General features: G+C 36.4%; 1 protein-coding gene across 2 annotated transcripts in view; it reads left to right on the forward strand.

Annotated features, from left to right (window-relative positions):
- The first annotated feature begins 789 nt into the window (after positions 1-789).
- The window catches only part of LOC125659153 (hydroxylysine kinase-like), a 13,019-nt gene continuing 2,470 nt past the window's right edge, over positions 790-11,338 (forward strand). Inside the window, exons 1-4 of one of the 2 annotated variants that reach the window (XM_048890738.2) lie at positions 790-921; positions 9,696-9,955; positions 10,468-10,578; positions 11,124-11,248. In XM_048890738.2, coding sequence (XP_048746695.2) covers positions 9,700-9,955; positions 10,468-10,578; positions 11,124-11,248 — 492 coding nt within the window. In that variant the 5' untranslated portion in view covers positions 790-921; positions 9,696-9,699. Of the gene's footprint in view, positions 922-6,382; positions 6,663-9,695; positions 9,956-10,467; positions 10,579-11,123; positions 11,249-11,338 lie in introns of those variants that run through there. The other variant, XM_048890739.2, reaches the window with a different exon arrangement.

Genomic DNA, 11,338 nt, shown 5'->3' on the forward strand with positions numbered 1-11,338 from the left:
CGTTTATTTAACAACACATATCTAGAAGAAAACAATGATATAAAAATGGTAAGAAAAAATCCTGTATCTGACTATAAAGTACATTTATGATAACGATAATAATAAACCAACCCCCAACCCAGAGTAGGGACAAGTTATCCTATCTAACGTAGACGGGGGAAACACGTTATCCTACCTAACGTAGACGGGGGAAACACGTTATCCTACCTAACGTAGACGGGGAAAGGCCTAAGAAAAATGAAAACCTCTATTTAAATTATATATATTTATTTACCTAACTTTTAGGTTTTAGAATCTAAAATAATTTAACAGGAACCATCAGAGAAAGACTGGTGCAACCTGCTAAAATATCTGATAAACCTGAATCTAAAGTGAGATACTCACAGCATGCATGTTAATGCTTTCTAAGCCCCCACCCCCCCCCCCCCCACCCCCCACACTCACTAACGAAAATCAGGGTATTTATGCTAAATTTGGACAATAGAAAATCATAACTTCGAATATAATAAATAGAATACTGAGGGTGTGAACTTTACCCGTAATTTTGTATCATCTATTGAGGTTAAATCATGTTCTTCCGGATAATTATCCAATGAGAATTAATGTTACGAAAGTTCAAGATTGTTTTGATGATTGAACACGTGGGTATACAAAAACTGTCAAATAAGACTTACGTGTAAATAATCAAACTAAGTAAAGGTATCACAATGTCAGAGACAGGTAAATATATGAAATATGAATACATAAGCATATAAATTCATTCCTGTTACATACGTAGCGCTTGTTAATGTGGAAAATGTCGTTTGTTGGTCGCTTGTAATACAGCTGTTCTCACGTGACGGCGAAGGTGACAAGTGCAACACGGATTTACGGAATTAGGCCTAGGTCGCCCTCTGGACGGACAACTAGCAGCGATTAGCGGTAAGTTCTGTATAGTTTAACTTGTGCAGTATTAAATCATTTTAATGAACGTGCAGCTACCTGTCATTAGAGTCTGTTTTCATATGGAAATATTTTTTAATCTTACGTACAAACTTATCACGTACAATGAAGACATAATTATAATTGTGATATGATAGTATAGCTCCGTTATTATAAGACGCTCAGTCTTTTGGAAATCAAAGTACACTTCCATTTGTGTTGTACCACTTGTTCAACACTAGCTACTCTCCAAGTGTTTGTAGGTAGAAACCTGTGAATGAAGTCTATTTGGGGAAAGGGTGATTAAGCGTTGACTTTAGTCGTCGACATAAGTAATGAGATTATTCTAACACAAAACATTTTCGCAAGCCAAGGATTTTAGGTCCACTCCGCTCCCCACGAATCTGTATGTGGCTCTTGGAACCAGTGAAAAGATAAGTTTCATTCAAGGAAATATGTACATCAACAGGTGTTCTGTTTTGAACATATTTTATTGATCAAATCAAAAGGAAAGGATTGGGAACAAGTTCTACCAAATCAAAAGGATTGGGAACAAGCTCTAACAACTTACAAGTCCCTCTCCTTAAATATTACGATATGTCATGCAAGATAATAAATAACAGGTAAAATGTTCAAATGTTTAAACGAATCTACAAGTTTCTTCTATATTTATGAACAGCTAAAAATATATTTGTATTGGTTTGCAGAGTCAAATTAACATCACCGCATAATGGTTTCTCTCGCTTCTACATTTAATAAGTTCCACTGTTTTACAGAGTCAGGTACAAATGATTTTTTAAATAACTCTAATCTGCACCTGGTGTGTTTATTCAGACATGGTCAAGTGGTATTTCTAGTTTATCCAACCAGTATACAATAATGTACAGAATTTTAACAACAAAGTTTGGCTTTGAAACATATTTGGAAAATTCAGTAATATCTTTTTGAAACTTCGTACCACGTTGGTTTATCGTCTACCAGTAGAGACTAGCAGGTGGTTTACTATACCATTGACCATTTAGTGAAGCATTCTGTGTTCTATGTGAAAAATCAAAGATGGCTGCCGGACGAATTTCATTATATATTGGAGTTCGGTTAGGACCACGCTGAGAAAAAAAGAAAGGCGTTATAGCGTAAATAAAAAGGGTGTATTACTGCAAAACAAAGGGCATTAATACAATCTGCAATCCTTGGTTAACCCCGCTTCGCTCCATACAGTGTGCGAGGTACGAGTCACGCGAGGAGTTCCGAGTGGTTATAAAGCGGGAAATGGCGTAAAATGCGCATAAAGGCGTGATAACGGGACTTAAAAGGGCAATTGCTAGCATGGATTGTATTAGTACTAGAGTTAAACATTAGGAACTTGTATGTTTTCTATGATGTTAAAAATTGCTAAAATTGCTCCTCCCTATAAAACTCTATACAATTGCGGGGGGGGGGGGGGGGGGGGCTGTATTGAACATAATTGAGAAATCGTGTACAAGAATTAAATTCCACGCAATGAAAATTCATTTTCTTTATAACAGACATAGATTTAGCATCTATTTTCCGTGATTTTTGAGAGAGAGAAAAGTTTGTAGCAAGTGGGCTTAAAACGCCTTCTAAAACAGCGTAATAATGCGATTCAAAGGGCCTTATAATGCGCACCAAAAGACGCAATAATGCGAAAGAAGACGTTAAGTTATAACGCAAAAAAGATGAACTATCTCATAACGCGGAAAATGCTTCCAATAACACCATTCAAAAGGCATTGTAATCCAAAGTGTGAAAGCGTTATATCGCCATTAAAGGCCTTAATACGCATTTCTAATGGTTGGTTGTTTAACATTTCGTCGAAAATTTTCACTCATATTGAGACGTCACCAGTTGAATGTGAAGTACCACAAATTTCGATCTACACTTAGCGCTTACGATCGTAGCAGTGAGGGTTCTTTGACGTGTCAACGCCTGTCGCGACACGGGACCTCCGTTTTTAAAGTTCATATTCGAAATACCCGAGATCTTAATGACGAGCGTTTGGCGAAGGAATAATCACTACCTATGATTGACGCGAGCGGAGCTTGAGCTCACGACCTCCTAGTGACAAAACGAACGCTTTATCACTGAGTTACCGCTACCGATCTTTTCTAAAGGCATTATAATGCGACGTGAATAGCAAGAAGAAAAGGCATAATAACGCGAATCAAAAGGTGTTATTACGGCTCTCAAAGGGCGTTATAACGCAAATCAAAAGGCATTATAATGCCCTTTAATTCTCGGGATAACTCCTTTAGAAAGGTTTTATCATGCATTCGTCCTGACCGTGTCTGAGACTAGCAATAACACCAAATTATATTCTGCACTAGGAAATTTATTAGAAATTTAAAAAAAGTATTAGTTTGGATTTGGACCTAAAACTACTCAATTGTAAATTACTGGAATTCTGCCATATTGCAGGAAGCTCTAATTAGAACACTTCATTCTTGATATTTACAGGCACGTAGCATCGTTTTTGCAACCGGGAGGGGGGGGGGGGGTAAAAAAGTTCAATTCCACAATTGCCTTAAAATTTTTAACAACCAAAATTAAAAAAGGCAAAGGTTGGTTCACTATACGCATTCTCAAATTCATCACTTCGCATTCAGCTAATAAACCGAGCAAGTGGAAAATACGGGTTTTTTATGTAGAAATAACGAGGAAAAAACGGGGAGGGGCTGTTACAGTTTCTACGTGCCTGATATGAAAGGTGAAGACAACGAACAATGATAAATCTCATAACTCCTATCAGGAATACAAAATACATGGACCCCTGGATGTACCAGAAGTGGAATAAGGTGCCTAGGAGGAGTAAGCATCCCCTGGCTACCGGTCACATCCGCCGTGAGCCCTATGTCTTCATCGGGTAAACGGAATAATCCGTAGTCAAAAGCAGTGTGCCAAGAACGGCCGCTAAACAATCGGTATGAAACACACCAGACAGATATGACATTTACTCAAGTTCAATGTCATGTTGAAATAGAAATATGAAAAGTACAAAACATTTACAAATTTATATACTTGATTGACTTTTAAAATGTCCTGTTTGTTTCGCGTCATTACACCTTTTCACTTAGCATTATATTTGCTTTTCAAATGCATAATGACGTTGTGGATTCGCGTTATTTAATGCTTTTGAATTTCGTTATTACGCTGTAGGGTTTTAATTAATTCATTACGCTATTATCAATGTTATAACGCCTTTTGTTTCGCGAAAGTACGCATTTTCAGTTTGTGTTCAAGTGCCTTTCAATTTTTAGCTCTTCTGAGCCGAAGGCTCAAAGAGCTAATGCTATGGCCATTTGTGCGGTGTGCGTAAACTTTTTAGAAAAAGGGCTATAACTCAAGAACCCCTTGGCCAATTTTTTTCAAATTTGTTACAGGGTATCATTGGCCCAAGGGCTTTCATACATACTAAATAGAGGGATGTGACCCTTTAACAAGGGGAGATAATCAGGAAAATACAAACAAAAGTAGTGGTTGCTAAAAAATCTTCTTCTCAACAACCACTAGGCAGATTATCACCAAACTTACACATAAGGATGAGGATATGTTGTAGATTAAAAATTGTTCAAGGCATTACCCTGGGGCAAAGGGTGTAGTCTCAAGGTCACTTCAAAGTTGACCTAAATTTATATTTCCTTAAATCTTTGATATTTTAGTCATTATAAGGACTAGGATCATCAAATTTTGACAGTTGATGCATCTTAGGACCTTGTGTCAAGTTGTCTCAAAAGTAGGTCACGGTGACCTACTTTTTGAATTTTGCAGATATTTATTTTAAAATTAATTTTGATGCATATCTTGGACACTTTGAAGCCTATGATCATCAAAACTTGTCAGTTGGTGGATCATGGGACCTTGAAATGCGTCAACTGAAAAATAGGTCACCGTGACCTACTTTCTGAATTTTATAGCTTATCATTTATAGATATATTTTAAGTTGTTATTTCAAATACCGAGAGGTTTAGAATCATCAAATCTTGTAAGTTGATGCATCTTGAGGCCTTAAAACATATTTATAAAAAAAAAAAAAAGTAGGTCACAGTGACCTACTTTTTGAATTTTGCAGGTATTCAAATTTCACATTTTCAATTTTAGATGCATATTTTGGGCACTGTAAAACCTAGGATCATCCAACTTTGTCAGTTGATGCGTCTTCAGTCTTCGGTTTGTGTCAACCAAAAAGTAGGTCACCGTGACCTACTTTTGGTATTTGACAGCTAAATTACTTTATTTCAGACACTATTTGACCTACAATCATCAAACTTTGTCAGTTGATGCATCTTGAGTCTTCGGAGTGAATCGACCAAAAAGTAGGTCACTGTGACCTACTTTTGGCATTTGACAGTTATATTTATATATTTCAGATACTATTTGACCTACAGTCATCAAACTTTGTCAGTTGATGGGTCTTGCATGTTCGAAGGGTTTCGACCAAAAAGTAGGTCACCTTGACCTACTTTTGGAATTTGACGGCTATATTTATATATTTCAGATACTATTTGACCTACAGTCATCAAACTGTGTCAGTTGATGCGACTTGCATGTTCAAAGGGTGTCGACCAAAAAGTAGGTCACCTTGACCTACTTTTGGAATTGGACGGCTATATTTATATAATTCAGATACTATTTGACCTACAGTCATCAAACTTTGTCAGTTGTTGGGTCTTGCATGTTTGAAGGGTGTTGACGAAAAAGTAGGTCACCTTGACCTACTTTTGGAATTTGATGGCTATATTTATATATTTCAGATACTATTTGACCTACTGTCATCAAACTTTGTCAGTTGATGGGTCTTGCATGTTCGGAGTTCGCTGACCAAAAAGTAGGTCACCATGACCTACGATTGGAATTTGACAGCTATATTTCAATATTCAGATACTAATTGGCTAAAAATCATCAAACTTTGTCAGTTGATATTTCTTGGGTTCTCAAAATGTGTAAACCAAAAAGTAGGTCACATTGACCTACTTTTTTTGAATTCTTAGGATTTAACTAAAGATTTAGAATACTAAGAGGCTAAGAATAGAAATGGTGGGGTTGTACAATTTATCAGAAGAGCGATTCTAGGCCCTTGGGCCTCTTGTTTTTTCTCAACGTGGACCGTAGAAACGGCTTTCCAAATCTCTTGGTAAAAAGTTGCATAAAAAGTTTCTTTATAAAGATTAACTATTTACTGCAAGTATTTTTTCTTCTTATTTCAATCAAGTGCAAATTATCGGCTTCTGATAAGTTACCAGTCGTGAGAATTTGGTCTATCACTTTTATCGTTATTAACTTGTAACAAATGTACATTCATCTTCATTTAAATCAATCAAAATTGTGTAATCTCCTTTCGTTCAATGTGATTATGAAATCAGATCCTATGATCCGCTCACGTAGATCTCTAGTATAACGATCTACGTGAGCGGATCATAGGATCTGATTTTAATCAAACTGTCTTTCGTTATACATTGAATTTCTTAATTTCGTATATACACTGTTAACGCAAAACCTCGCCACCCCCACATACCGCTATCAAAATGCGTGGTACGAAAATACCAACAACAACGATATGACACAAAACTCGCCTATCGCCATCCGCCACCCGTTTTCAGGTACAACGGGTCATATTACCTTTATATATCCCCCGATAACGATGCCAGCACACGAGATCAGAAACTATATAATTATACATAGGTGAATCGCAACGACTCTAAATTCAGCGTGTGTCATGAAATCAGGTAAGTATAGGTACATGTATAGGTATTTGCGAGTTGTATGAAAGATAATTCAACAAAAGGAAAATCATCGTCAACAGAAACTAAGACATAGTTGAAACAGCTTATCAGCTTTGTGTAACATGCAACTTTTGATGTGTGTGACGTCATATTTCTGTGATCCAAAAACAAAAGTTGCAGCCATTACATGTTTTTACCAACGGCTCAACCTATTCAGTCATAGTAACTCCGGAGACATATAGATTATGTCTTTGGTAGCACCTACCATAACACACATGGAACTGTTGTATACATACATGTACACATAGTATATGTGTTTACTCCACTATCAAGTTATATTTACAGTTACTGTACTTCCTTTTGTTTGTATGGAATTTATTGTACTGAGGGGCGTGTCAGTCGAATCGCGTAGCCAATAAATTTCATACAAACGAAAGAAAGTACTGTAAATGCCTTGTATCATATATATTCATAACATCAACGCAAAATTGCACGTGATGTGACGTCATAAGTGTAAGTTTGACAAAATTTAGAATCGCTACATTAGACATGGAGGTCGGTGACACCGATTTGTTTAGAATTTCAAAATTAATGATTTGGATGACGATATTTCATGTACATGTAACGGATAATGAAGAAGGGTGGATGAATGACACAATAAGTATTTAGCAGACGTTAGCTATATACAACACGTGGTTTTTTGTTTTTGTTTTTTGTTTTTTTTGGTATTTTTATTTTTTTGTCTATTTGGGTTTTGTTTTTTGTTTGTTTTTTGTTTGTTTGTTTTTGGTTTTTTTTTGTTTTTTGTTTTGTTTTTTTTTGTTTTGTTTTTTTTTTTTGTTTTGTTTGTTTGTTTTTTTGCAGTTAGAATCATTAACCATTGTAGTACATAATCATTACATGCATAAATATTGATGTGTGAGTGGCGGATTGAGAGCCCCCACTCCCCCCCCCCCCCCAACCTTTTCCCCACATATTTACAAGGCATTACTGCATGGCTTATATAGATGATAGGGTCGATAACATTTAAACCCTCCACAGGACATATTGAAACCAGAAATAATGCGATTAAACTCCAGATTTGGCACCCAACATGGCCGAGTGTTTTGGCTACCCCCTTTCGAAAACCCTGGATCCGCCACTGTATGTGTTAATTGAACACATCAATTATGCTTAATCTATTCATTCGTGTCATGGTGCGGTACTTTTTCCTTTGATCTTAGTCATACTTTAAATCAGACAGAAAACCTTTGGCAGAAATCCAGCGTACAATAACTTCCAGGGGACGGAGCTTAGCTGTACAATAATTTCCAGGGGCGGAGCTTAGCTGTACAATAACTTCCACAGAATCGTACTACAAACTCCAAACTATGAACATAGTTAGATAACAACAATTTTGTAACATTAATCAATGATGAAAACATAAGAAATGCAACATATAAATAAACACAATTGATGTGTTCAGTTAACACACACAGTGGCGGATACAGAATTTCCGGGGGGAAAGGGGGACGTACAATAAATTAGCCAAAATACTTAGCCATTCTAGGTGCCAAATCTAGAGTTTTACTCGCATTCTTTCTGATTTCAATATGTTTTGTGCAGGGTTTGAATGTTTTCAACTTTATCATCTATATACGTGTATGCTGAAAGGGGGGGGGGGGGGGGGCTCTCAATTCGTCACTCACTACAATAGTAATATTTCTCAACTGCAAAAAGCACGTGTTTAATGTAGCTGAAGTCTGATACATGTACATGAATCCCTCATCCGCGGTGTTGTTTTTTTGTTTTTTGTTTTGTTTTTTTTTTTGTTTTTTTTTTTTTCATTATCCATTAATAGCATGCAGATTTGAGATAATGTAACGTCATCCAAATCATTTTGAAACTCTGAATAGTCAGTGTCACCGATCTCCATGTCGAATCTTTTATCAACCCCAGACTTATGACGTCACATCGCGTGCAATTTTTGCAATGATGTTATGAATATTCATGACACAAAACATTTACAATGCTTTCTTTCGTTTGTATGAAAGTTATTGTGCAGAGGGGCGTGAGAGTCCCGTCGCTGTGTGACTCGACTGCCACGCCCCCCTGTACAATAAATTCCATACAAACGAAACAGAGTACTCTAATTATAACGTTGCATTTCTTATGTTTTCTTCATTGATTAACGTTACAAAATTGTTGTTTTCTATGTTCATAGTTCGTGAAAGTTATTGTACAACTAAGCTCCGCTCCTAGAAGTTATTGTACGCCGGATTTCACTAGGGTTTGTCTTCCGGATTGTGGAAAATTAAAAACAAAACAATAATTAAAAATATGAATCCTCTTGAAACTCCCTTTGAAGTAGTATCATATCAATATAAGGGACGAAAGTCTTCATCTTGGAAAAAATACCCCCTCTCAGTTCAACACCCGTTTCTGTACTCTAAACTAACAATTTATTGGAATATCGTGGCAAAATTCGCTGCAGTGATGATTTTCTTAAATGATGATGTACCTGTCGCCGATTGACACGCGTTTCATCAAAGGAAAACACGTGATTTCAACTATTTTGAGGGCTATTTCAGTCATTTCGTTAAATCGGTCTGAAAAGAACGGAAGTTTTCAAATACGACGCCTAGCTGAAGGGAAAGTACCAAAATTCGAAATATTGAATTTTATGGCGTTACCATTTAGATTACATAAAAATTACAACATATTTCTATCTACATGTACATGTATATATTTGATTTTACTACGATTTTAACCGGTCAAGTATCTGTTAAAAATGCTGAGGACATTTTGAACATTTATGCTGATTATTTAAGCACTTTCCCTTTAGCCAACCGTTGCGATATAGTAACTTCCGTTCCGTGTGTGGGGTCAGTTACTTAAACAATTTTCAGAAAGTTCTGAAAACTGCTTTTAGACCAATTACCAGTTTGGAGTTTCATTATTTTCAAGGTTACGTTTTACTTGAAACTGACAATAGTACCTCCGCGGAAAACTGACTACATGTACACTAACTTAATGATAGCAACACTGTTTTTGCAGAACCATGACTGATGAAAATGAAACTGTGTTGAACCCAGGAGAAAAAGTTCAACCGAGACTTGGTGAACAGGAAGCCTGCCATTTGGTACACAGTCTGTACGGACTTTCCACAATCAAAGTAGAAGAACTCAACAGCTATGACGACAAAAACTTTCACATCCACGTTGATACAACTACTTCCGGTGACGTCAAATTGTCAGAGGATGGATACGTTCTTAAAATCCTCAACTCCCTTGATTCTAGATTTCCAGAGGCTATTGGTATACACTACATAGCTTTATAAAGCTTTCTTTTGTTAAGAATACGGGTGGTTCCATGGTAAATTGTAGATTTCCTCGAGTCAGATCACAAACTTGGGCAATCTCTTCTATTTTTAGGACTATGTGATGTAGATCTAACAGACTTGTGATGACATTATTATTTTACAACTTGTGATTCACAAATACAGCTGGTCTAAGCATTTAAAGCAGGCCGATCGGTTTGTGTGTTTGATTTTTTTTTTTACGGTAAATAAAATATCGCTGAATTATTACGACAGTTCGTTAACATGGTGAGAGCGTGAGATCCCAGTCACAGGAACTTGTTGATCTGTCGAGTTTGACGTATTGGATTCTCAAGTGAATTTTGTGGCCCGTTATAAGAACCACACATAGCAAATAAAATTGTTTGATTATACACAGGTCCTGCCCCTTGAAGATCTGGTTATGATAAAATTTTGATTTTTTTTTTACATTGTGTAGATTTCAGAAAAGATGCAGCTTTGTTGTTACAGATGCCCAGAATCGTCTGATTTTACACGTGTCACAGCGCGGTATCTGCACGTCCTGTCCACTTCCCAATCTTCAGAACAAACTGTGCTCCTTGGAACATTTGGAAGAATCCGGTAACTAGAGTATGCGAAGAACAAAGTGTTTCTATTCGCATTCTCACGAACATTTGTTGCAACAGCTAGGGTATCTACATTTGCAAAGTTCTATCAATTCTTATATGGTGCAGGAATACTATATGTCATGCAAAATCAGCATCATTATAATGAAATAACCACAGCTTATGATGTTCATACAACATATAACAGCTATGACGTCCTTTTCCATTTCATATATATATATATATATATATATATATATATATATATACAACACAACTTTTGCGATGAATATACTTTGTAATTGAACTGTCTATTTATGTAGAGGTTTGTATGTGTGTGTGTGTGGGGGGGGGGGGGGGTATTAGGAGCCAATGATACCTTGAATGAATGACTGGTGATATATTGAGACAATACCTGCATTATCCAACAATCTAGACAGTTATTTCTGCAAAATTAATCGTAAGTTTTATGGTCACACATGACGTATGTTTTAACGAAATTGATATATTTTTTTATATCAAACTATAAAATAATTGAATTGTATATCCATATATCAATAGATAAGAGGTACATAGTTCGACTGTTCACCTTCATCCCCGGTAAGGTTTTTGTGGGCGTTAGATACACCCCGTTTCTAGTTCACAGCGTTGGAAAATTGGCGGGAAAACTTGACACAGCGTGTTCGGTGAGAAAACTGGTTTTCTGCTGTTTGCGTGTTAATCACTTAGAGCGTCTAATTATAAGGAAGTTGTAAAGTTACACACATTGATACTAC

Source organism: Ostrea edulis, chromosome 9 (genome assembly GCF_947568905.1).
Source record: "Ostrea edulis chromosome 9, xbOstEdul1.1, whole genome shotgun sequence".
NCBI classification, from domain to species: domain Eukaryota; kingdom Metazoa; phylum Mollusca; class Bivalvia; order Ostreida; family Ostreidae; genus Ostrea; species Ostrea edulis.